Source organism: Jaculus jaculus, chromosome 3 (genome assembly GCF_020740685.1).
Source record: "Jaculus jaculus isolate mJacJac1 chromosome 3, mJacJac1.mat.Y.cur, whole genome shotgun sequence".
In the NCBI taxonomy this organism is placed as follows: domain Eukaryota; kingdom Metazoa; phylum Chordata; class Mammalia; order Rodentia; family Dipodidae; genus Jaculus; species Jaculus jaculus.
The window spans coordinates 121,280,530-121,308,093 of NC_059104.1; the positions used below are offsets into that span (position 1 = coordinate 121,280,530).

At 38.5% G+C, this 27,564-nt stretch overlaps 1 protein-coding gene across 1 annotated transcript in view; it reads left to right on the forward strand.

The window, feature by feature from the left end:
• Window positions 1-578: 578 nt before the first annotated feature.
• The window catches only part of Sesn3 (sestrin 3), a 73,303-nt gene continuing 46,317 nt past the window's right edge, over window positions 579-27,564 (forward strand). The window contains exon 1 of the mRNA XM_004661923.2: window positions 579-697. Within this exon, the coding sequence (XP_004661980.1) occupies window positions 620-697 (78 nt within the window). The 5' untranslated portion in view covers window positions 579-619. The remainder of the gene's footprint in view (window positions 698-27,564) is intronic.

Below are 27,564 nucleotides of genomic sequence, written 5' to 3' on the forward strand. Positions count from 1 at the left end.
GGAGGAGGCCGCAAAGATTAGTCCCTCCCACTCTCCTACCTCATCTAACCCCACCCCCCTCATCTCCCTTCACTTCGGAGCCTCGGAGATAAACTTAACTCGCCTGGAGATTCTAGGCGTTCTTGCCCCCTGTGATTGGCCGACGTGCTCTCAGCCTCGCTTCTGGCCGCTCATTGGCTGCGGGCTAGCTAGCGCCCGAGGAGGCGTGGCCGGAGCCCTGCCATTGGCGGGAGGGGGCGGGGCCGCGGCGTGGAGGTGGTGAAGGCGGCGGGGGGCGGGGCCGCACTGAGGCGCTGCGGCGGCGGCGGCGGCGGCAGCGGCGGCGGTGGCGGTGGCGGCTGCTCGTCCTAGCTCGGCGGGGGCGGGGGTCCGGAGGATGGGGGCGGGAGGAACAACGGGCCGGTGAGGAGCTGCCGCCGCCGTCGCTTGAGCAGCGCCGCTGTCTCTGGGGCCGTCGCTTCCCATCTCGACATCCTGCCCGGAGGGAGGAAGCGGTGGCTGAAGCGCGGCCGACCGGTCCCGGTACTGGTCCCGGTCCGGCCCTGCAACGGTGCGGCGCGGCCGGCCGCAGTGACAGCCCCGCGCGACCGGAGGCTCGCCCCCGGCGTCTGCAGCCGCGATGAACCGGAGCGGCGGCAGCCCGTCGGCCGCCGCCAACTACCTGCTCTGTACCAACTGCCGGAAAGTGCTGCGGAAGGTACGGCTCGGCCCGAGCTCCGGCCCGAGAGGCGCTTCCTTGCGGCCGGGGTTCGGGGCTCGGCCGGGTACACCCGGGGCGGCTCGGCTCCGAGGGGTTCCTGGGGACGGTCCCCACGTCGGCATCGAAGCAGGGTTCCGGCCGCTGCTGCTTTAGCTCTCGGCCGGGACGGACGCTGGTCCCCGGGGGATAGGGTTTGGGGGTGCTGCGGGAGGCTGTGCTCGGCTCTCCGGCGCGGCGCGCCTCGCCACCTCGCTCCCCCGTTGGCCCCGGGGCTGGGAGGGAGGGACCGCTTGGACCCTCCTGGCGCGGCGCAGCTGTGATGGAGGCTGGCCTGAAATCTGAGCAGCCTTGGTCTGGTGGAACCCGGTTCCCGGTCGAGGTGGCTAACTCTTTCTTGGGGGTGGTGTTTTTGTTTATCGGATTGCTTCTGCCTGGCGCCCTTCTCACACACCCTTGATGGTCCTCCTGTGGCTACAGCTCAGTGGTGGAAAGAACTATGAAGGCATCTTGAACTTTATGCCCATGGGAAACGTTATTAGACCTCCCAGTTCCTCGGACAGAGGTTTGGGGAGGAGGACACTGAAGTGGGTTGGAGGGATCCCCCCTTAGCACCCCCAACCCCTTGTGGATCCAGAAAAATCAGACTCGAGGTCAGCTTACTGCTCCCCGGAGAGACTGATAGAAAGTTTACTCCAGTATTGTTTAGCTTAACTTGGCTTAATCGCTCCCTGAGGGATGGGCATGGGGGATGAAGAGGACGACAAAATGTCTCTTTAGACAGAGAAGTATTTTTCATCTTTTTTGAACAACCACCCTCAGTAGTAGTGTGATCCATTTATCCTTCTCCACAATCTTCTTAGCTGCATCCGTGAAAACATTAGGTGAGGTGCTTGTGTTTGTCCAGGACCAATGAATTAAAATTGCTGAGCTGTGCAAATCTGAAAGCTAAGATGAATACGGTGCCGCTTTTGTCAATTCCTCTGTCTATAGTCACTTTAGGTTGTTCTTTGTGTATTTTAAAAAAGCAAGTAAGCAAGCTCAAATATTTGCGCTCTTTGTCCAAAAACTGTTTTTCTTCCTCTGTGGGTCAGGCCAAGTGCCAATCAAAGTTGTTTTTCAAGCCTCTTTTCCCTGCAGCAGAGCGGCTGCTTTTTTTTCCCCCAATTTTATTTGAAAGCGTGAGGACAGCAAAGGGATTGCAGATTTGAAGTTGATCAAACAATTAAATGTGCTTTAAGGTTATTGGATATGTTTCTCTTGAAAAATAATTTTATTATATGTGCTTGTTGAGTATGTGCAGTTATTTTTTTCCCCATAACTCTGGGATCAAATTACAGTTGATACTTGCTCAGCTCATTGTAGGGCAGCTTGTGAAAAATGTAATGGATCAGAAGCACAGATCAGCCCCGTCCAATGTTAACTCTTTCACTGCTGGGCTAGATATCATCTGAATTTAGCTTTAAAAAATTTATTGTTTCCTGATTCCAATGTGACATTTTGTGTCTTTAACCTAAAAACAATGTCTTCCAGACATGCCTTATTAAATTTAAGCTCAGTTAAAATGGCAAGTTGTGTTTTTTAGTCGTATCAAGGAAAGTAATGTTGTTATTGACCTTGATGAAATATTTTTAAATGGTTATGGAAATTTGGCTAATGAACGATTTGGAGCTGATCTTAGACTTCACACTGTATTTCTTTTGAGAGACTTGTGGCTCTGGGTCCATTATGCTTTATTAGCAGATAGGATATATCGTCCTCTTGTCCTTTCTGTTTACCTAGAAGGAGCATCCTCACTTCCAGCCATAATTAAAAGAAAGGAATATATTCAGAATGTGTATTCACGTTTTTGTATTATGTAATTGCTGCACATATCTCTGCCAATATTTCAGTTTTCTGTAAGTATTTTTGACTCATGTAGTGGCATGAAATGCATTAAGGCAGAAAAAGAATTGTTTGTGCCAGTTATGACATGACTTGGCAACATTGGAAGCTTTTTAAGGTTGCCTTTCTTAAGTACTCTTGATAGAAAGCTGTGTCTGGCACTTAAATTCTATATCATCGTAAAAATACCACATAAGGATTGATTGCTAATAATGACATTTTTCTTTTTAACCAAAGTACAATAACTAAGTAAAGTTCATCTACAACTCTCAAAATGTGATTCCTTGCATTGTCTTGTTTTCCACTTAATAAAGTGCAATGTAATAAACAAAGGACTCATGAACTTTGAATTTTAGCTCAGTATAGTTCATAACTGATGAATGAAAGTAACTTGCAACCCATGTCGATTACCCTTTGTGTTACAACTCTCATTAATGATGAAGAAATGGCTTCACCTTCATATGTCAAGAAAGACTTTTTTTTTCTTTAAGCAGCTTAATTTATGCAATGTGTTGAGTTCTGGGGAAACTTCAAAAGGAGTTTCCTTCAAAGGAAATAATTTGGTTTAATCCATTGTCTGAATACTAAATTACATATTGTAGGAAAATCACATTTATTTCAAAAAGGACCTTCTAAGTTTTGGTGCAGTGTTTTGCAAAGTAAAGATAATCCTTAAAATATTTAAAGGTACCTAACTTTGCTGCTTGGGTCAGTAAGAGAATGAAGAGGTGACCCACATAACTTTTAGTCTATTTTTAGTCTATTTTCAAGGATAAATGTTTCTATGGTACCAGTTCATTTTGGATTTAGTTTTGTGTCTGTTTTTCTCCCATCCTTCCCTCTCCACCCCCCAAGCCTTCCATTCTTGTCTAGCGCATGAGTTTCCTATCAGGTATGTGTGACTATTTTTGATGTTTTATAAAATACTTGCCAAATAAAAATGAAGAATATAGCTGAGCATGGTGGCACACTCCTTTAATCCCAGTACTCAGAAGGCTGAGTGTAGGAGAATCGTGAGTTCGAGGCCAGCCTGAGACTACGTACATAGTGAATTGCAGTTCAGCCTGGTCTAGAACAAGACCTTCCTGGAAAACACAAACAAACCAACCAACCAGCAAAATAATAATAATACTTAAAAAAATAAAAGAGATTGGAGAGATTGCACTGTGGTTAAGGCAATTACCTGCAATGCCTAACAACCGGCATTCGGTTCCCCACTACCCATGTAAAACCAAATGCAGAAAGTGGCACATGCATCTGGAGTTTGTTTGCAGTGATTAGAAGGCTTTGGCACACCCATACATTGTCTTTTTCTTTCTCTGTCTCTCTTTACAAATAAGTAAATAAATAATATTTTTAAAAAGAAAACTATTATATTGATCCATGCAAACATCACTTACATAGACAAAATAGTAAGCATTATAAAGTTTGTTTATTTCATATAATATAATGTACTTGCTGATTCTGTGGACTGACAGCTATCTTGTGTTTCTTATTTTATTGTCATTGAAGTTTTATTTCTTACTTAATTTTTTTATCTTAAAAGACCTAAGCAGGTTTCAAGTAGAAAATTTATGATACAAACTTATGATGCAGTACTTTTCAGATTGCTTTTTGTAAAGGTCTGAGATGTTTCAGGATTTTAAAATACTTGAGTTAGATTAAATTTCTAAGTATATGTTAAAGTATTTTAAATTTTATTGAAAAATACATATTCCCCAAAAATGTATACACATTAGAGCCTATCATATTTATCTTTGTTACAAGATTATTGTTATTATTTTGGTTTTTCTTTCTCTTTTTAAAAAAAAATATTTTATTTATTTATTTGACAGAGAAAGAGGAGGAGAGAAGAGAGAATGGGCATGCCAGGGCTTCCAGTCACTGTAGACGAACTCCAGACATGTGAGCCCTCTTGTGTATCTGGCTAATGTGGATCCTGGAGAATCAAACCTGGGTCCTTTAAACACCTTAACCACTAAGCCATCCCTCCAGTCCTATTTTTGTTTAAGGAGGTAGGGTCTTGCTCTAGCCTAGTCTCAGGGTGGCCTCCAACTCAAGGGATCCACCTGCTTCTGCCTTTTTTTTGTTTGTTTGTTTTTGTTTTTTGAGATAAGGTTTCACTCTAGCTCAGGCTGACCTGGAATTCACTATGGAGTCTCAGGGTGGCCTCAATCTCATGGTGATCCTCCTACCTCTGCCTCCCAAGTGCTGGGATTAAAGGAGTGCGCCACCACGCCGACTTTGCTTCTGCCTCTTGAATGCTAGGATTAAAGTTTGCACTACCATGCCCAAGCTAGATTATTATTACTTTTGCAGAGGTGAGGATGGAAGTCAGGGCATTGTCTGTAATTGGCAAGCCCTTTCTTGAGCTATATCCCCAGTCCTAAGATTAGTCCTTTTAAAAAAATTATTTTTTAAGTGAGAGAAAGAAGCAGATAGAAAAAGAGAGTAGGAGAGAATGAGTATGCCAGGATCTCTAGCCATTACAAACAAACTCCAGACACAGGTACCACCTTGTGTATCTGGCTTATTTGGGTACTGGGGAACCGGGTTCTTAGGCTCACATGCAAGCACTTTTGACTGCTAAGCCATCTCTCCAGCCCCTAAGTTTACTCTTAAAAGACCTTATATTACAGGTGTTGGTTTATATACTTCATAGTGCAGTTCAATGTAGCATTTAATTTGGAAAAAGGATTCTGCTGCTTCCCACATTCATAGGATGTGTTTATAGCCTTTAAATATAGGGGAAGTTAGTTAACTTCCTTGAAGCCCAGTTTTCTCTATTAAATGTGTATGATTTCTTTCTGCCTTGCAGTTGCCTGAGAGATTCTGAAGCAACTTTACAAGAATGAAAAGGAAACCTGTGTATTTTCTCTTTGTCTAAAATACTTTAGTTCTTTGTGTTAAGAGATAGTGTGCTTAATAAAGAACAATGTTGATTAATACTCACTTTTCATAAGAATGTTTAATTTTTACTGGTTTAATGAGAAATGGTAACAATGCTTTTTTCCCCCATAATTTTGATTTCTATTTGTCTCCTATGCTTCCCAGTGCACACCCTCTCTAAATTGCCTCTGACATTAGAGCAGACAAAGAAAATTGGTACTTGTTTTGAAATGAATATGAATGAGGATGTACTTAGTAAAGGTGGAAGTAAATCCAAGATAAAGCAAAGATTTTTTTTTTTTTTTTTTAGCAACAGAGAAAGAGGTAGAGAGAGAGAGAGACAGAGAATGGGCGCGCCAGGGCTTCCATCCACTGCAGATGAATTCCAGATGCATGTGACCCCTTGTGCATCTGGCTAACGTGGGTTCTGGGGAATCGAGCCTCAAACTGGGGTTCTTAGGCTTCACAGGCAAGCGCTTATACGCTAAGCCATCTCTCCAGCCCAAGCAAAGAATTTTTAATTAGTTGAGTAGAAGAGTGTGGAAATAATATCTCATATTAATCTTTGTTTTTTTTCTGTCTTCATCTTTCCCAGTTTCTCCTTTGAAAGCGGTTGGTTATAACATGTTTGTATTGACCACCACAGATTTTAGAGGACTTCCATGTTACTTCATAGCATGAAAAGGTTTAAGTGGCAAAATCTCTGTCACACAGCCAATAAATCTATTTAAGCTGTAATTCTGTCTCTATAGTGAACTCTAAGCCATCCCTTGCAATTTTGAGGCTGCCAGGGAACACTTCTATACCATATTTTAGTATCTATATAGGTAGGTACCATTGGGGTACCTATCTACAATTGGACATGGAAATGTAGTCACTCTTTGACATATTCTTGGCATATGGCAGTGACAGGGGAAAAAGTAGTAGAGTAAGGTGAGTGATTTAATTCTTGAAATTGTTTAATTCATCCCTTACAAAGATAAAGTAGCAGTTCTCAGAACCAGGCTGTTCCTTAGTCTCCTGTGAGTGTGTTCAAGACTCAGAGGTGCTAGGAGGTCCAAACAACATTAATAATTATACAGAGGCTTTAAAAAAAAAGGGTAATTTTTTACTGTGTGCAAAAACAGTAGAAGTATAAATATGATGTTGGACCCTTAATATATATCATAGAAGTGGCATCAATCAGTTATCTTTTTTAAAAAAAAACACCATTCAACATTGAGAGAAATTACCAATTTCACTTAAGAATGCTCTTTAAGACGTCTGGGAAGATGACTCAGTAGTTAAGCGTGCTTTGTTGGAAAGCCTGCTGGCCCAGGTTGATTCCCTAGTACCCAGGTAAATGTAGTCACAGATTGGTGAATGTGTCTGGAGTTTGTAGTCGCAAGAGGCCTTGGTGCACCTACACACACATACACACACACACTTTCTGTTTCTCTCTTCCTTCTCACAAAAAAGTAAATGAAATTTTTTTTTTTTTTTTTTTTTTTTTTTTTTTTTTTTTTTTTTGAGGTAGGGTCTCACTATGGCTCAGGCTGACCTGGAATTCACTATGTACTCTCAGGGTGGCCTCGAACTCTCAGTGATCCTCCTACCTCTGCCTCCCGAGTGCTGGGATTAAAGGCGTGCGCCACCACGCCCGGCTCTGAAATATTTTTAATAAGCTGGGCATGGTGGTGCATGCCTTGAATTCCCAGCACTTGGGAGGCAGAGGTAAGAGGATCGCCGTGAGTTCGAGGCCACCCTGAGACTAGTGAATTCCAGCTCATCCTGGGCTACAGTGAGACCCTACCTCAAAAAACAAACAAACAAAATTTTTTAAAGAAAATGCCCTTAAAAAAAACACAGTAAACTTTTAAATTTTGTTCAACCTTGACCCTTCAGTATTCATCGTTTACCTGTGTGATGCAATGGAAGGTGTTCAAAGCATCTGCCATAGCAGACTTGTACAGCTGAGCTAGCCAGTTGAAAGGTCTCCTGTCAGACAAGCTTTCTTCCTCTGGCTTCGGTGCTTAATAAACCCTTATGTTTAAAGAATAAGTGTGTTGACTTGAGAATTCAAGGGAAATCGCAGACAGTATTTTTTGTCAGTGATAAAATTCAGTTTTTAAGAAAAAGCTAAACATTTTGGGGAAAATGAGGTTTTTTTTTTTTCCATTAAACCAGAAAATGTCCAGTTTCTTAAAGTCTCTCCCCTTGAGGTCAAGAGTGATATTAATTAATGTGATTCTCTTGATATTGTATAAAATGCACCAACATTTGGAAGATACATAATTCATGGAACTAGTGTTTACCAAATGATCTTTGTATAGAAACTGCTACTCAGGGCCCTTCCTGTCAGTGAAAAATCGACAGAAACAACAAATAAGAACATAATGGGCCATTGTGTTTATCATGGCAATGAATATCATCAATTGTTTGTCTTCACTTTTTAGGGTTGTGTTAACTTTGAGATGTTCATCAAAATCATATAGAGAGAAATCCAGTCAAAATGCAGGATGGATTAATGAACTTAAATATAATATAGAACATTAAGTTCCTGCATACGGTTCAGAAGGGTTATTTATCAAGGTTTAATGTGGTCTCAAAGAATAGTAATTGTAATTATCCCCCCCTTTTCAACCACATATCTGTCAAGCTTGATTTTCATCAAACATACTTTAATCAACTCACAACAGATAAATGCAGAAAATCCAGCTGTCTTGTAATAAACAAAAATAAAGAGATTTGCAAAAATGTAAATGTAATCTCACTATTTTGTTATGGAAAACAAGGTTTCATGAAAATATGTGAGTTATGTTAATGTAATGGATTTTATTATTTTAAGTGAATTAAATGTTTAAACTTCTCTTAGCTTTACAACTTCTATTACAGTAAATATTGACAGTTACAGCCTACATATAAACAAAACCTCTTTAGGATTCTCAGTAATTTTTGAGCATATGAAGGGTCCCAAGACTAAAATATCTGAGTAGTGCTAGACAAGAGTTACTAACAGTAGAATATGCTATGGATAAATGTAGTTTTATGTGGAAACTAAGAAAGATCTAATAATATTGGCAGAAAATATGGATACAGACAAACCGGTCACCTCTGTTTTCTGTGGGGATTCTTATAGATACTGCCTGTTACCTTTTAAGTGGCATCCTAGAAGCTTTTCTTATCATGGTAAGACTTGGGTAACTGAAGATATCTTCCTTTGATTTTCATGGGAATCACTTTCTCTGGTTAAAAAAAACAAAAAAAAAAACACATGGACAAGGGGGAAATGGAGCAAAGCTTTAGGCCCTGAAGGGCTAGACTCCCTAGTTCTGAACAAAGACTGAAGAAAGGGCAGCTCCGAAGTGTATGTCCATTGTTCTTGAGCTGATTGGTGCTGGGATGAAAAGAAAAGAGAGATTCTGAATAGCAGGGTTAGTCTTTCTGGCTTAGAAACTGAGAAGTATGGGAGAAACAACTGAAGAGGGTCAAGGAAGAATCAGGCCAAAGCCAAGTGTCAACATACGGTACTGATAATAAGCTTTGTTATACAAAGAAAAGCAAAACCACCACTGTAGAATGGGAGATAGGACAATTCAATTGAGAAGTTTCAGCCTACTTGAGATATTGGGTGTGTGTGTGTGTGTTGGGGGAGCCATGGCCGTCTGACATACCAACACATAAAACCTATGTCCGCCAACAACTGCCTGCGCTGTGGTCTCAAAGTTATACAATAATGATCTATTTTTAAAATTAGTTCTGGAAAGATCTAAAAATAACTACCAATATTTAACCTGTTCCTTAGACATCACTGTGATGGAAGTGAGGAAGCAAGTGAAAATTGCAATTTATAAACATTACTAAGCCAAAACATCCATCCATCCCATAGTAATTACAGTGAGTTCCAGGTGAACTTGGGCTATGGTGAGACCTTGCTTTAAAAAAAAATCTATAGTTAGCATGGAACTACTAGATTTTCTAAAGTTTTCTTTAAAACTAGTGGTAGGCTTGGTGAGATTGTTTGGCTGGTAAAGTGCTCGCAACACAAGCATGAGGACCCACGCTCAGATCCCATGTAAAAGCTGGGCATGGAGGCATGTGCCTCTAATCCCAGCACTGGAGAGTCAGAGATGGGATCCCTGGAACTTGCTGGCTAGCTCTTTTAGCAGAATCAGTAAGCTCCAAATTCAGTGAGAGACTGTCAAGAAATAAGGTGGAGAGAGATTGAAAAAGACACCAATGTCAGCCTCTGACCTTCATATGCATGTGCACACGTGTTAACACACATTTAAATACATGCACATGCACCACTCACCCATTTAAAAAAAAAAAAAAAAAACAACCTCTGGTGACATCTCCTTAAAGCTATCCTAATAAGTTCCAACATTCTGGTTATTTTCAAGACTGCCATGCAGTTCCATTACAGTGCATTTACTGTCCTTAGCTTTTTGAACTATAACTAACAAATTACATTTTTGTCCTATCAGATTGTCTCTTATTTGGGATATAGTTAATGAAAAATTTTAAACAATAAAGAGTTTTTGAATTAAAAATATATTGGGTATGAGACAGTAGAACTAATATAATGAGAACATACCCTTTTCTGATAAGTATATCCAGCTTGGTTCTAACGTCACAGGGAACACTTATATAGTTGTCTCTGTTTTTTTGTTTTTAGTTTTGCTATCCTTTCCTGTTTGGCCATGAGACTATTTCAGACAACAGCCATAACTATCATAGAAGTCTGTCCAGAGGGAAAGGATCAGGATGCTTGCCTTGCATCAGCTGTTGGTCATTCTTGGAAATACAAAGTAGCCATTGCTTTGGAATAACTATGTTCCTTACCTTGCGAACTGCTCGTGTTCTATAAAGAATGAATGTTTTAGGGACTGGAGAGACAGCTCAGCAGTTAAGGCACTTGCCTGCAAAACTTGACCACCTGAATTAGATTTCCCAGTAAAGCACAGGGTGGTACATGCATCTGGAGGTGCTCTGCAGTGGCTAGAGGCCTTGGCCTGCCCATTCTCTCTCTCTCTCTCTCTCACTCTCTACTTCCAAATAAATAAAAATATTTTTTTTAAAAAAAATAATGGGTGTTTTAGAAGAGCAGTTCAGGGCAGATCTGCAGGTTCCAGTTTGACGATGGGATTCTGCTTAAATCCCCTCCTGCTGCCAGCCCCTTATCTTAGAAGTCTCCATACCAGCTACAGTCCCCTTGGCTGAGTTTTTGTATGCTCCAACTATCCCCTAACTAGCTTTTACTTTTTAGATACACACAAGAGTGAGTCATTCATTGCTCTGGATACTGGTTTCCCTGAGGAGCTACTACAAACATTATTGGTAGTACTGTTACAGGATGTTTAGTTTTTATTTAGAACTCAATAGCTGGTTGAAAAACCTTTTTTTTTTAAATTTTTTTTTTTAATGCTCACCAGTTCTGAAAAGATATAACATTTTACCTTAATTGCCTTAAGGAATATACTGAAAAGATTATATATAAGTATGACCAAGTATTAAAAGATATTTAGCATTGCATTATTTCTTGTACCAAAGATTTCTTAACCAGTATAAAATGTTATTTTTAATTGATTTTCTACAAGTGAATAGCAACTTGTAAAGGAAGAATGTGCCTTACTTCTCGCTATCTATTTCCCTTTTCCTTCTCCCTGTACTGGATACAAAGACAGAACAGATCAGGTGAAAAATGAAATTCATCTTTTCAGTGATAGAATGCCCAATATTTAGAAAAGCCAAACACCTCAGGAGTAGTTAAAGCTGGATATTATGGGAAACCATTAGAATTATCTGAGACTGTGATGTAGTCTCAAGACACATTTTTTTAATATCAATAACAAGGGTAGCTTCCATTCAGTAGTACATTTGTGCCATAGTCCATGCGCTACACATTACTGCATTTAAGTATCACAACCAACCCATGAAGAATTATTCGTGTTTTAAAAATGAAAAGACCAGGGCTCGGGGGTAAGTACATTGTTGAACACTTAGTTAACATGGCTATGTGTAGGTCCAATGGAAAATCACTTGTTTTGCATACGCAAGACTGTGTTCAATAACTAGCAATGCAAAGGGAGAATAAGAAAGAAATTAGCATGATCTAGTAACTATTCACTTGATTATATTGGAGGCCTATTTAGTGTTTGTTACCTTTAAGTGTGAGGTAAGTGTATATCAAGGTAAATTGAAATGTAAAAACACATTATTGGAAAATATTTTGATTTCCATTTTAATATTATCAGGGTCAAATACTATTACCTTTAAATGGTCCTCACATTCTAAGGCAAAATTTTAAAGGCTTTTAGCATCTGTAAATCATCCAGTGCTATATGAATATTTTCTGTTCAGTCACTGAAACATTAAATCCTTCTACATTATTGATATAGGAAGAACAGAAACTGACAATAATTTTGCAGCATATAGCATACTTCTGTGGTTTTCAGAGACCTTCAAGGTTATGTTTCTGACTTGACAATATAAAACAAGGTTTCCTTACTTTATATGGGCTAGAGTAATATTTTAGGCTCCTAGACCATACCTCTAAACAGTGTGTGTTTTTAAAATAATTACAAACCATTCAATTAACCAGTCCTTGTCTGCCTGCCTTAGCCAATGTTAACCTAAGCACTCAAGCAGTGTGTCACTGACAAGTGACACATTCACATACTTCAGACCTGACAAGGGCAAAGCCTGATGCAGGGACACATGATTATTGGCCTTGGAAATGTTGCATAGGGAGGTAGTTCTACAGAAAGTAATCTCTCGAGAAGAAGTGATGGATGCCAATTTAAAAAATATAAAAATTTGTTAGAATACTTTTGATGGAGGTAAGCTTTAAAAATTGTACACGGAGCAATATGGCTCCATGTATCTGCATCACATATATGTGGGAGCATATATAGGTGATGTTTTCTAATGAGACCCCTGCAATGGCTGAGCCAATGCCTTGTGTAGGATTCAACCCTATTTAATCAATTTCCACTGAGAATTTGCCAATCATGTATTTAGATATAGGATGGAGTCCTTTGACCAGCTCTTGTTATGATTACCTATGAGAGAATTAAATACACACACCCATTCATTGGTATGGATGTTCTTTCTTTTATCTTATGAAGCAGTCACTAACCAATGCACTGGTCTAAAAAATGAAGGATTATGATATATAAGCAGCCATACATAATGGAAAATATTTCTGATTGGCTGTAAACTTTTAAAGGTGAGTACATGCTAATAATTTATGTCTCTGGTATTATTTGACTTTCTTTACTAATTGTCGTTGTTAGTGGTATTGCAGAAAACATTTGTCACAGTGCAGAGTGGATAGAGCACTTCATTGATAATTCAACTTCAGATATTAATAGAAACAAATGGATTTAAAAAAATACTAAGTAATGTGCCACATGGTGTTCAATCTTTGATTTTTAGAGCACCAATAAAATTTGAATGAATTATAACTGTGCATTTATATTTGCATTAACAAGCTGCCCTGTTACTATTCATAAAAGTATTCTTAATTCATAAAAAATGAAGTAATTTGTCCTCTAATTCCTAACTTGTCCATCACTTTTGCAGTGACAGCCATGCATTGCCTACTCATAAAAGAGGACAGGAGCATAGTGTTATTCTAACGTCCATTTCCTTTTGTTTCTAACTTGTAGTCATTCTAATGCATTTTAGTGTTCATGGATAATTAACTATTTGGCAGAAGCTGTAGAACATTTGGGAACTAAAGTGTAATGTGCAGGCCATTGTAGATCAATCAACTAAAGGTAAAGATGTTCTAAAATAAAGATGCAATCCAGTAGAAAATCTAGATTGGGTCCACAGGAAGCTAATGCATGCCTTTCCTGGAACTTATATAACATATAATCGACTTACAGTTATTTCTAAGAATGATTTACGTACAAGTATTAAGTTTCTCTTTATTTTGTTTTTACAGAAGAGATTTGTTTGTGGAGGTTAGTTAATTCACAGAGGACAAAACCCTTTACTTCTGATCAGGGTTGTGATTCTGACTGTCAATGTAACTCAACTTGTGTACAACTTGTGATCTTGGCAAAAATTGCTATCATTTCCAATTTGCTATGATTACTGTCCCCACACACTTAAAACTTTTATTTTTTAAAGTCCACTGTAAGAAATTAAGGTTTTAAAAGATACTAGCCATTTTGTTAGAAAGTATGTGGTGCAGTGGTTCTGAGGTGCATCTAGACTCAGCAGCATTAGCATCCTTGAAAGTCTGTTACTGTCTGTTAATGCCACCCCAGCTCTACTGACAGGAATTTTGGAGGTGGACCATTGACCCTTATTCTTAATAAGTTTTCCATAGGATGTTGATGCAAGTCAAGATTGAGAACTTCTAGCCTCGGATTTTATTAATTGCATACTTCTAGACGTAGGAACTGCTTTCTTGTTTGAAAAATATGACTTAATAAAAGGAAATTGGGAGCTGGTGAGATGGCTTATTGGATAAAGTGCTGGCCTTCCAGGAGAGGTACCTGAGTTTGGGTCCCAGACACCATGTGAGAGCCAGAATCTGTCAGGCTTCTGTAATCCCAGTGTGACTAGGTGAGAGGGAATGTAGTACATGAGAATTTTACAGAGCTTGCATAGAGTGAGGAGACCTGAAAGCAACCCTGCCTCAAAATGAGGTGAAAGGCAAAGACAGACCCCCAAAGTTGCCTGACCTACACAGGCATGCTATGGGCACATGCATGCCTACACTAATGTACATGCATACACATCACATACATAAATAAAATTTTTGGTTTTTCGAGGTAGGGTCTCACTCTGGCCCAGGCTGACCTGGAATTAAATATGTAGTCTCAGGGTGGCCTCGAACTCACGGCGATCCTCTTACCTCTGCCTCCCAAGTGTTGGGATTAAAGGCGTGCGCCACCACGCCCGGCCATAAATAAAATTTTTAAAAAGGAACTAGATTCAAATCAGTTGTGAAACCCTACTCTGTATAGCTAATGGCAGCATAAGCTGTAACTAAGGAAAATATCTTTTACCTATTTTGAAAATATGCTTACAGATTAATACTTTGGGTACAATATGGTCTTACCATAAGAAAGCCATGTCTTATATTATTGTTGCTAGATTCTGAATGTTAGCAAATTGGGTTTTGGAAATTTGTTCATGATTGAAAACCAGTTACAGTATCTCTTGAAATTGCTTGCTTACATAAAAATAAGTGTTTCAGAGCTAACATTGGCAGACCTCTAGCTAGGTCTTCCCATATTAGATTATCTTTATTTCCAGGAAGATTGATACTTTGAACTTGCATGGAAAAAATGAGTATATTTTTTGCCAATTGATGTATTACTTTTTATTGTTTGAATCCTTAGACAAGATTCTACATATATATAAGTTATAAATATTTTTCTTGCACATGATAGCTTACTTATTCTCCAGTATGTATTAGAAAGTCAGGTCATAAAAAATCTAATAACAAATGTGTACATGCATATATACAAATATATGGGCCCTAGGTAGATAAAAAGATGCCTGTTTGAAAAGCAAACATTGCTACAGTAGGACAGTACCTGTAATTTTATTTTGTTTGATTCCACCTAATTTTGAGGTAAGGTGTGTTTCATAAAACCTCTACTACTAAAATTGAGTCTATGTTGTTCTTACCATGGGAAAAAGAATAGGTTCTACTAAGTCACCCCCACTCCATTGCCAAATTCTCTCAGGTATTGATTGGGTGCCTCAGAAACAAATGCAGTTACTTAATTCAGAACCATGATGAGTGATGCCTTTCTATTGATCGTTTTTCTCTCTCCTGTGAGGAAAGGACTAATACAGTACCTGAAATAGAACTGTCTCCATGGTAATGGACAATCAGCTTTTGACTTTGAGTCTCATAAAAAGGGAAATTTCAAAAAGCATTTTCATGGTCTAAAATAGCAGTATGACAAAAGGTATCACATTATCTTCTGTCAGTTATTGCATGGCTGATTCAGCCTGCAGAACATCTTTTTTTATTATATTACATAGCGCTGATTTGGATGTTTTGAAATTCTAGACAATTCCTATTGTTAATTAAGGAGTGGCAATGACAGTCTTCAAATTGATAGAAAATGTGAGAAGCTCAGACACAAATTTAGGATGGGGGCTGATGCCTGAGCAAAAACTGCTGTTTAGCTATGGTTGTAATTTTATTCTCATAAAGGAAAAAATAATCAGTAAATTATGGGTCAGTTTGATTAAACAGAAACATCTCTGAAACACTTGAAGCAGTGACAAGATTAAAAATAAAGTCTTAACAAAATATTCCCTTATTCATCTGATTCTACTAATTGTGATCTTCAGATAACTTCCCCTATGCAGAAGACTGCTGGCAATCTGCCTCTCCTATCCGTTGACTCTTATCTACTTCTGGTACCTCACCATCAGTGAAGGCCAGTGAGGCTAAAGACTAAAAACAGTGTTCCTTATCTTTCTGTGTCATGTCCTCTTTTCTCTAACACTTACCTTAGTATGGGCTTATTTTCCACGTGACTCAGTTCCATCTTTAAAGTGTCATCAGTAAACACTTAACTCTCATGCAAGAATTGATTAGACAAATTAGTCACGAATACAGTGTCATACTGAGCAACTCTTTTTTTGCAGGGGGCTTACAGGCTCCAGGGGAAGCTCCAGAATGGCAGGGGAAAACGATGGCATAAGCAGAGGGTGAACATCACCCCCTAGTCAACATAAGGTGGACCATAGCAACAGGAGAGTGTGCTAAACACTAGCATGGGGAAACACCCAAAAGCCCACCCCCAACAATACACTCCCTCCAGGAGGCATTATTTCTCAAATCTCTATCAGCTGGGAACCTAGCATTCAGAACATCTAAGTTTATGAGGGACACCTGAATCAAACCACCACATTCTACTCCTAGCCCCCATAAACTGATAACCATACATGATGTAAAATGCAATGCATTCATCTATCTTTAAAAGTCCCCATAATTTTTAATCAATTCCAATGATGTTCATATATTCCCATAGTCCAAGATCTTTTAACTGAGCCATAATACCAAAAAATAACCCCCCCAAAAAAATCCATAATGGCATAAAATAAGCATTCATACTGCAGAAGATGGCATTGGGCATAGTAAAGAAACATTCAGCCAATACAAGATTTAAAACAACCAGGGCAAACATCCAACTGTAACTCCAAGTCCAACAACTCTAGTCAATGACAGATCTCCAAGTCCGATAATTCTAACCAGTAACAAGTCTCTGGCATTCCAATCCAGCCCCTCCAGCTGGCTACTCACAGTCCTGGAAAACTTCATCAGGGCGGGCCGCTTTCCTTAGCAGCCATTTCATGGTCCCAGCATCTCCACTGGGTCTCCAGCACAAGCCACGGATCATCCTCATGGCCCCATGGGGTCTCCATGCAGGCAACCAGCAAACTTGCCTCACACTGCCCATGGCCATTTTCAAAACACAAGACCATGTTGCAAACTCAATGACCCTCTCTTTCCTGCATTTCTTATATTCCACAATACCAGGTAGGGTGCCAATTTGGTCATCCAGGGGGGAATAAAGTAGACTTTGAAGAACAGGACACTCCTTGAGCACTCAGGCCCCTCCAAAAGATTCTTCCTGTTACCCCAGTGCAGGTCAGCTGGCCCAGTCTCAAAGGTTGTAATCTCTCAATCTGAGCAGCTCTTAAGATACAGATCCATGTACAGGAGTAGACACATGGCCACAATAGATTGTTGACTAGAAAAGGATAGATTTTTTTTAAATTTTCATATTGAAAAAGATAGCTACAAAAGAATGGGTGCCAAAATTGACAGGGGATTAATTTTACCATCTCTTCCTTGTTTTAAAGTTTGTTTTTAATATCAAATATTTATTTTATGAAAACATTTAAAACTATTACTATTTCAAGTAGAACAAATAATTTAATTGAAGGCAGAGCAGAGAGCAAATTTAAATGATAAACAATGCATTGAGATACAAACAATCAATCATAGGGTTAGTAGACATCCATAACAACTGCAGTACAGAAGCAAGGCAGTAAGAATGCTAAACATGGCCAGTGAGGACTGGTACAGACCTCACTACATACAGCCTGAAAAGGAACGAAAGGTGTACATTGTGGCTGTCACTATAGCTCATTCCTTTTTGCTTTTATATGTATTGTTAAGGTTTTTGTCTCAGAACCTGATGTACATACTAATACTTCATCAGAAAATTGTCATCTTAATTTTGAATTCACAAGGTAGTTGCAGTTGGATTCTACTTTTATAGTACATCCTATAAAAATTACTAAATAAATTTTAGGTATTCATCAAATATACAATTTTGATATTATATATTAATCTAGAGATTTCATTATTAAGACTTGGAAATAGAAAAATATATAGCTCAGTAGGTCAAGTACTTGCCTTACAAGCATGAGGATCTGAGTTTGATCCCTTGTACCCATGTAAAAAGGCCAAGTATGGTGGCATACGCTTGTAATCCCATCACAGAGAAGGTAGAGATAGGAGGGTCTCTCAGGCTCTGGCCAGCCAGTCTATGTGGCAAGCTCAAAGCCAATAAAACCCTGTCTTATAAAAGATGGGTGACACTTGATCCTGACGTCTGACCTCCCTAAGCCCCATTGCACAAACACAGCCAACACATATAAACATGTACATAGACATAATAAAATAGTCAAATTGAATTTGATAAAAGTAATTGCGTTAATTTTCAAGTTACTCAATTCAATATATATATAATTGATACATAATTCTGGTTTGGTTTGGTTTTGGGATTTTTTGTTTGTTTGTTCATTTGTTTTTGGGTTTTCAAGGTAGGGTCTTGCTCTAGCCCAGGCTGACCTGGAATTCACTATGTAGTCTCAGGGTGGTCTTGAACTCATGGCTGAGAGTTAGTTTTTTTCTTTTTTATGTTTGTTTTTGTCTTTGTTTTTTGCTTTTTGTTTTTGAGACAAGGTTTCATGTAGCTCAGGCTGGCCTTGAACTCGCTATGTATGCATCTGAGGCTGCTTAACTTTCTGATCTTCTTTCCTCTGCCTCCCAAGTGCTGGAGTACAGACAACGATCATCACACCAATCTCTACATTTTAGGGTTTTTTTTTTTTTTTTTTTTTTTTTTTAAGAATGGTGTCCAGATTCTCATTTAGTCTTCACTCAGAGGGCCTAGTGTGTGGTTGGAGAGAAAGATAGTTTCTTAAAAAATACAAGAATGGGGCTAGAGAGATGGCTTAGAGGTTAAGGCGTTTGCCTGCAAAGCCAAAGGACCTTGGTTTGATTCCCCAGGACGCACAAGGTGGCACATGGGTCTGGAGTTGTTTGCAGTGGCTGGAGGCCCTGTCTTCCCTTTCTCTCTCTTTTTCTCTCTCACGGCCTCTTTCTCACTCCTCAAATAAATAAATAAAATTTTTTTAAAAAAAGAAGAGGCTAAAAGTGGAAAAAAATGTCTTTATGTAGATTATTAGGTTATTAGTTATCACATTACTATCAACAATTGTGGAAAAGCAGATAAAACTTTAAACATCCAAATACATTGTTATGTTGAAAAGAAGGATAGTTTGCTCTAACTATTAATACTTATTTTTAAGGGCAAACAGGATTTTTTAAAAAGTTATTAATTTTTTTGTTTGCTTGTTTATTTATTTATTTAAAAGAGAGAGGAGAAGTGCACCGGGACCTCTAGCCACAACAAACGAACAAACTCCTGACACTTGCACCATATCTGGCTTTACGTGGGCACTGGGGAATTGAAACTGGATCCTTTGGCTTTGTAAGCAAGCACCTTAACTATTAAGGCATCTCTCCAGCCTTTGGTTTGTTTTTTGAGAAAGTCTCCTTTATGTAGCCCAGCCTTGCCTTTAACTTACAGTTCAGCCTTTTAAATGGAGAGATTATAGATTTACAAATGTGATGAGTTCCCCTGTTTTTTAATGATTTTTAATCTAAATTTTAATCCTTAAAAGCTTGTTTATATAGCATTGTAGAATTTCTATAACTAATGATTTTGTAAATGATTTTTGTGAGTTTCTTAAATGGCTAAAATTTCAAATTTGGCTTTCTACTTTTAAGATTCTGGGCAATTTGTTGAAAAAGATATGAATTAAGGGACTGCTATAAGGCAATTTATAATTTTCTAAATCCAGTCTCTTCTATAAGTCATTTCTTGCTAAATAATGGATAAACATTTTCATCCATTGCATTGTACTTTACAAGTTCACTATTGAATATTATTAAATGCTTATGTAGTAAATCATATCACACTATATTAAGAGCTCCTCAGGTATTTGCCAACATTGTGTTCTCACTGCCTGATTTGGTCTCCCAGCCACTAGTGAGTGAAGGCTTCCCACCTTGAGTCTTAAGGGTGCCTGAACTTACACTCCTTTGAGAGATGAGCTCATCGGCAACTTGTTAGTTATGCACACCCAGACCGAGGGAAGAAGACATTGCACACAATGCAGGGCCATATGGACATTGCACTCAGAAGCAGAATCCAGTGATTTTTGTTTTTTCTTTTTGGAATTAGATCATCTGAGGTCACAGGTACCTTTGAAGTTTGTCATGTGAGACTACCACTGCATGGAAATGTCCTGAATTTATATTCTGAATGCACAATTCAAAGCATTATTTATATTGTGGCATTTCAGCAGTTTTGTTTGGGGGAAAATTGTGGAAAAAATAAAAAATAGAAAGTTTATAAAAAATCTGTATTGATATGTATGCTTAGAAAACATTTTGGGAGAATAGAACCTACCATGTTAATAGTGTTTTATATGTTGATGTTATAAAAGGTATGTTTGCTTATTTGTACTTGATTTTCTACCTTAAAGAGTTGTTGCTGTTCAGAACATAAGTGAAAAAAAAGGAAAGGGAAAACAACCAGAGAGGGAGAAAGTACGCACAGATAGGTAGATAGGTGTTGGAAGATAGAACATCAGCAATAAGTTAATTCCCTTGATACATCACTCAAGAATAATAAGAATGGGAAGAAAAGTACTAAAGCTTGCCAGATGTGGTTTATCTAAAATTTGAACATATAGCTACTAGGGTTTTTTCCTTCATGATTTATCTCAATTCTTATAACCACTGTAGGAAGTTGAGATGCCAGTTCCACTTCATGAAATAATGAATTATAGGTTAAAGAGACAAAATGTTTATATGCTGGGTCCATGGTAACACTAGTATTTTACAACATGCCACTTGTCTTCTCTGGGACAATGTGAATTTGGAGAACATTTTCAGTTTTTAAACATATATATGTTTATTTGCAAGAAAAGAGAGAGAGAAAGAATGGGTGTGCTTGGGCTCATGCTGCTGTAAACAAATTCCAGATGCATGTACCACTTTGTGCATCTAGTTTTATGTGTATACTGGGGACTCAAACCTGGGCCACCAGGCTTTGCAAGCAAGTATCTTAATGGCTAAGCCAACTCCCCAGCCCATATTTTCATTTTAAATTATTATTTATAATGAGAAAATAAAGCCATATTTTCTAAATTAGAAAAGGCACTTATTTTCCTAGGGAATAAAAGATTGTCAAGCCTTTGTGCATGAAGGTCCCCTTGCCCTGTGGGAATATTGGCACTTAAGATTCCGGAATGAGCTGGGAGATGTCTCAGTGGGTAAAGTGCTTGTTGTACAGTCATGAGGGCCTGCATTCAGGGCCCCAGTGTCCACATTAAATGCCAAGCATGGTGGTATACACCTGTGATTCCAGTGCTGAGGAGGCAGGGACAGGGAATCCTGGCAGGGAAAGGGAATCCTGGTGCTTGCTGGCTAACTAGTTGTTCCAGTCAGCTTCTTGTTGGGACAAACACCTGACCAAAAGCAGCTTATGGGAGGAAAGGGTTTATTTCAAGTTTACAAATTCCAAGGGAATACCATCAGTGATAGAAGAAGCTGGCTCACTTCCACAGAAACAAACAGAGAGATGCCACGAACAGCCAGCACCACAAAACCACCAGGGCTCAAACTGTTCTATACACACCTTAGGGCTGGACTCCAAGATCCTCCCCAGCGATACCTTCTCCAGCTTTGCTGCCAAAGACTCAAGTTACAAGCTCAGTTTTTAATCAGAAACACCTGAGTCTGTGGAACCATACATTCAAACTACCACACTAATCTAACAGAATCATTGAGCTGTAGGTTCAGCTATAGACTCTGTCTTAAGGAATAAGCTAGTGATTGAGGAAGACACCCAACATTGACCTCTGGTCTGTACATGCATATAGCCACATACAAATGAACACAGATACATGGCTACACATAAAAAGTCACAGAAATCTGTATCTCATGTTTTGTTTTGTTTTTTTTTTGTTTTTTTGTTTTTTTGTTTTTTTTGCTAGTATAGAAATAAATTTTCCTTCAGTACTCATTGATGAAATTAAGCTGGTACCTCTTTTCCCTAAAGCATTCTTTCAGGATTAATGTTGTCTTAGAAATCAAGTAGCATCAAAATATATGACTCTTACATTTATATGTGCTCTGTGAAGTACAGATGTCTTGATGTACTGAAAATATCTAAAATATTTGCCAGCTAAATTCTGATTAAATCATCACATGTACCTATCCAAACTATCTAAAATAATTTTATTCACATGGATACAAGAAACACATGCTTTGGTAGTGCTGCTTCTGCTTTTAGTCATTAGGTAAAATCAGCATTTTATTAGTCTCCAAATCCTGTAGAAACTATCACTGGACTGTTTTAAGTGATTTGAAGTATACTGTCGTGTGGAACTTTTTCATAGGCCTTTCTGCCAATTGGAGAATAGTGCTGAAAAAAATCTCAAAGTTGTCCCCAGTGTAATGTATGTATCTAGGGGAAGTTATAGTTTGGGTGTATCTAGGGAGCTAAAATGCTTTAGAAAACAATTAGGTTTTGAAGGGCCAGCAGTAGAAGCTTAGAAGGGTCTACAGCTTCAAGGTCTTCCCATTTGGAACCAGCTCCTGCATTTTCAGGACACAGAATCAGTGGTGTTAAGGAAGGTACTCCAGCCAGCTGCTAGCACAGCTCTTTGAGTGAGGCACCTTCACTCCCAGCCCCACTGCTACCTTCTGACAGTGACAAATGCATTTGGCACACAATGATCACATAGTTTGTCTTCTAGGACAGTATTTTTTGGAGATGTCATTATTGGGCAAGAACAGCTATATTTGAAAGGTCTGAGCCAGGTGTGGTGGCACATGCCTTTAATCCCAGCACTCGGGAGGCAGAGGTAAAAGGATTGCCGTGAGTTCAAGGCTACCCTGAGTGAATTTCAGCTCAGCCTGAGCTAGAGTGAGACCCTACCATGAAAAACCAAAAAAGAAAGGTCTGTCAGGAATATCTGAATCCCATAGCAAAAAATTACATAAAGTTGAAACATATATATATGATCTCGAGTAATCCTTGATGTTAAAGCTACAATTCTGTATGATATTTTTAATGGAAATACTCAAAGATGACAGATCCATGTTATTTTGTCAGAACTTCAGAAATCATTTATTATAATATATAGATTATTAATCATATGAGGATTATTAAAAAGACTACCCTCACCATTTATACAACATTTAAACATTTATTTCTCTGGATTTATTTGGAAACAAAACCAGAGAAGAAAATCATCACTTAACAACAAATGTATTTTTTATTTTTAATTTTCTTAGTGTGGTGTATTTTCTTACCTAGATATTTATAATATATAAAATAAATATTATAGAATATTGAAAGGAACCTTCAGCATATTTGAAGTTGTTCTGTAAAAAAAAAAAGCGTATATATTTTGCATAGGTTTGATTTTAATCTTGGCTTCATGACATTTTACCAAAAGACTTGAACCTAAAAGCTTATCAGTTTAATAGTAAATTAAGCAAAACAGCTATTTAAAAATACTAAACTTGGGCTGGAGAGATGGCTAGTGGTTAAGTGCTTGCCTGTGAAGCCTTAGGACCCCAGTTTGAGGCTCTATTCCCCAGGACCCACGTTAGCCAGATGCACAAGGGGGGTACCCGTCTGGAGTTCGTTTTCAGTGGCTGGAGGCCCTGACGCGCCCATTCTCTCTCTCTCTCTCTCTCTCTCTCTCTCTTTTTCTGTCACTCTCAAATAAATAAATAAAAATGAACAAAAAATTTTTTAAAAATACTAAAACTTATTTAAAATTAAGAAAAGATAATGGAAATATTATTTTACAGTGGTTTACTAATTTTGTTTCTGAAAATACTCTATCAACATTTAGATTCTCATAGCATTCTGGGTAATCATGCAGTGTGAATGCAAAATGGCCCTTAGGATTGTCTGTCTCTCATTTGCAAATGGGAAAAGTGATGTATTTGTAGAACCTAGTCAGTCTTTCAGTGGTTAAGAAGGAGAAAGAGCTTGGGTTTTTCAAACCCTTTTCATTATATCATAGTCTTGTCTCTAACATTCAGTCACAAGCACTGTGTTTATTATTGTTTACGTGTCTATGTCTTGTTTCAGCAACTAGTTTGTAAGCCCCTTTTATGGGTTTTAATACTTTGTTCTTAAAAGTGCTGTTATTTAAGCTAGTTAACAATGAACACTGAATATTACATACTGGCTGGTTGGTTGATTTCTTTGAAAACATATTCAATGTCTAATGCAGTTCTCTGATCCCCATTAAATGACCTTTAGTGCTTAAAGTTTATTAATACTTAGATCAAATGAGTGATATTATTTACTTTGAGTTAACTAAAAAACCAGATTTAGTATATTGGCAATGAAGCCTTAAGTATATGCCAGCTATCCTGGAAAATGGGAGGAGCTTGCAGCAGAATGACAAAGTCTTTGTAGTTATGTGAAGATAAATACTTTGAAAGATCTTAATTGTAGCATAATTACACTTCATTCTTTGTGTCAAAAACTAAACTGAGAATTTTATTGTCAAAACAAGGATTAATAATCTTTAGATGTTGTGAATAATTTAATTATCCCCCCATGTGTGCATACATGAGTGTGTGTGCATGGTGTGTGTGTGTGTGTGAGTGTGTGTGTGTGTGTGTGTGTGTGTGTGTGTTTTAGGACTGGCATGAGTGAATACAGGGTTTCAAAATAATGCTTAAGGTGGTTATTGTCCAAAGCTGGTTACCAATGCTATGGTGTTTGATTAGGTTAAGAAATGTCTAGGAGCTTAGTACAGCACAGCTTTGGGTGTATCTGTGAGGGCATTTCCAGAGATTGATCATGGAAGTTCTGAGCCCAGCAACAGATTAACCTCTTGAAGGATTCACAAAATGGCATTATTGCAAGTTGGTAAAGGGGAGAGGGTTAGACCTAGTCGGAGGAAGCGGGTTACTGAAGACATATCCTTGTCCTCTTGCTTTATTCCATTTCTCCTGACCATCATTATGTGAACTGTTTCAGTAATTAATAGTCCCCATGCAGAGGGACTACAGCATCTGAAACCATGGTCTACATAAACCTTCCTTGAAGTTGCATATCTCAGTTGTTTGATCACATCAACACAAATGCCTAATATAATTACCATGACATGTATAAGGGGCTCTTTAATAAGCATTTAAGCACTTGCTTGAGTTCATTAAATTAGAACACAAATTTTATTATAAAACAATACCAGCTATGAAGCAAATGGGAAGCCACAAGAAAGAGAACACCAAGTGTGGGGTTGAATGACCCACTGCAGAGAATGAACGTGGAGACCAGTTGCACCTCATACAATAAGTTAGCAACATTACGGTAAATATAGAGAAGGGATGTGGTATTCCACCAAGAGGTTCAGAAGCAAAGCAATCAAGGTACAGGAATGTGAAAGAGTATTAGCAAGCCAGTACCTCATAGTAGCTGAAGTGATCATTAGAGACGAAAATATTGGAGAGCTTACCTTCTGTCCTTTCCACCCCCTGAGTTCCCATAAGTAGGGATAAAATGATAGAACAGGGGATGGAGAGATTGCTGAGTGGTTAAGACACTTGCTTGCAAAGCTTGCAAAGCTTGAGTTCTCTGGTTTGATTCTCCAGTACCCAGGTAAGCCACAAAAGGTGGTGCATGTGTCTGGAGTTCATTTGCAGTAGCTGGAGGCCTGGCTATGCCCATTCTCTATCTATCTGCCTGTCTTTTCTTTTTCTCTCAAATAAGTAAATAAGTAAGTTTTTTTTTTTTTTTTAAAGATAAGATAAACTGGAAAAATGCTGGTAGAAAGATAAAACAGATGGAGAAAAACTGTATGAACAGAGTGGCAGGACAACTTAACGTGATGTCATTAAATATTAGAGTTTGGGGGCTGGGGAGATTGCTAAGTGGTCAAGACATTTGCTTGTAAAGCCAGTTGACTCAGGTTTGATTCCCCAACACCCACATAAAACTAGATGCAAAAAGTGGTGCATATGAATGGCAAGAGACCCTGGCACATCTATACAGACATGCAAATAAAAATATTTTAAATATATAAATGCTAGAGTTTTATATCATGACAGAAGTTTTGATCTTTATATGCAAATTAAACACTTGGCTTTTACTACTACTTTCATCTCCTTGAACCTCATGTCTTCCACATAGCTTATGAACTTGTATCCCTGGATCAATAGAACCAACTTAAATTGATCAAACACTTCATCTTGTTCCTTTCTTTTATATTATTTGGTGTCACTGTTGTTCATCCATCCATCCAGTTAATCCAGAGTTCTCCAGTTCTTTAGTACCCTCATATTTAGTCAGTCACTGAATTCTACTTATTCTGTCTCCCCAGTACTCTCAACCCAATAACACAACCCTTTCCTTAAGTCTGCACGGCTCAGTTAATGTAGGCCACTTCTCCTGCATAACACAGTAACCTACTAATAGGTCTCACTACCTCCATCTACTCTTATCCCACACCATTTCCTTCCAGGTGTTGTAAATTGTGTCTGTTTTAAAAATAATTTTAGCCTGATGTGGTGGCACATGCTTTTAATCTCAGCACTCGGGATGCAGAGGTAGGAGGATCACCATGAGTTCAAGTTCACCCTGAGATGACAGAGTTAATTCCAGGTCAGCCTGGACCAGAGTGAGACCCTACCTCGAAAAACCAAAAAAATAAAAAATAAAAATTTATTTGAGAGATAGGTAGAGAAAACAAAAGCATGGGTGCATCTTGTGCATATAGTGGCATGATCCTGCCACTGTAAACTCCATCCATACGCATGTGCCACTTTGTGTATCTGGTTTTATGAGGGTATTAGGAATTGAACTTAGGTCATCAGGCTTTATCAACAAGCACTGTTAACCATTGAGCAATTTCTCTAGGCCCAGAAATTATTTCTTAAGAGACAAAATCAATTTACTGTGACTTATTGTTCATATAACATTAAATTTCTATAGCTTATGGTGTAACTTTTCCCTCTGTCTCTGCTCTTATTCCTTGAGAGAATTTCAGTGATCTCCTTGAATAGCATATGGTCCTCAAGTCTATCAAGCCTTTATAGTTGCTACTGCTTCTGCCTGTTACATTATTTCCATACCTCCATCCTGACAATGTCTGCTGCTTTCTAAATATTTGTCTTAGCTGGAAAGCTTTTTGGATCTATGCTCTTTGCAGGCAAAGTTAGGCATTCCTCTTTTGGTCACCGCTATTATAGTTCCTAATGTGTACTGTTATCATGCATTCCTATTTGCTTACCTGGTATTTCTGTGAGCTCAGCACACAGTCTTTGCTGACCTTTGATCTTCTGGTACTTAACCCAAGAACTTAGTTGATTCAGGCTCTTATTTTTAAAAAATACATAGATTATATGGCTGGAACAAAAAACATTTCTTTCTCACAGTTCAGGTGGTCAAGCAGTTCTGCAAATCAAATGTAAGCAAATTTGGTATCTGCTTCTTTTCACTCAAATTGATGAAATTGATGATAAAATTCTGTCAAGGAATAAGTGCAGGGACAGAGGTAAAAGTTTTATACCATAAATGCATGAAGGACCCTAAGAGTGCCTAAGTGATGTCTAAAGATATTAATCTCATTCACAAAGATGTACCCTCATGGCATAATTATAATCTGGTAGCCCTGCCTCCTTATACCACCTTATTGGGGGGAGGGGAATCAAGATTTCAAAGTTTGCATTTGAAAGAAACACAAACCTTCAATCTACTATAGAGTTTTTTTTAAAAAAAATC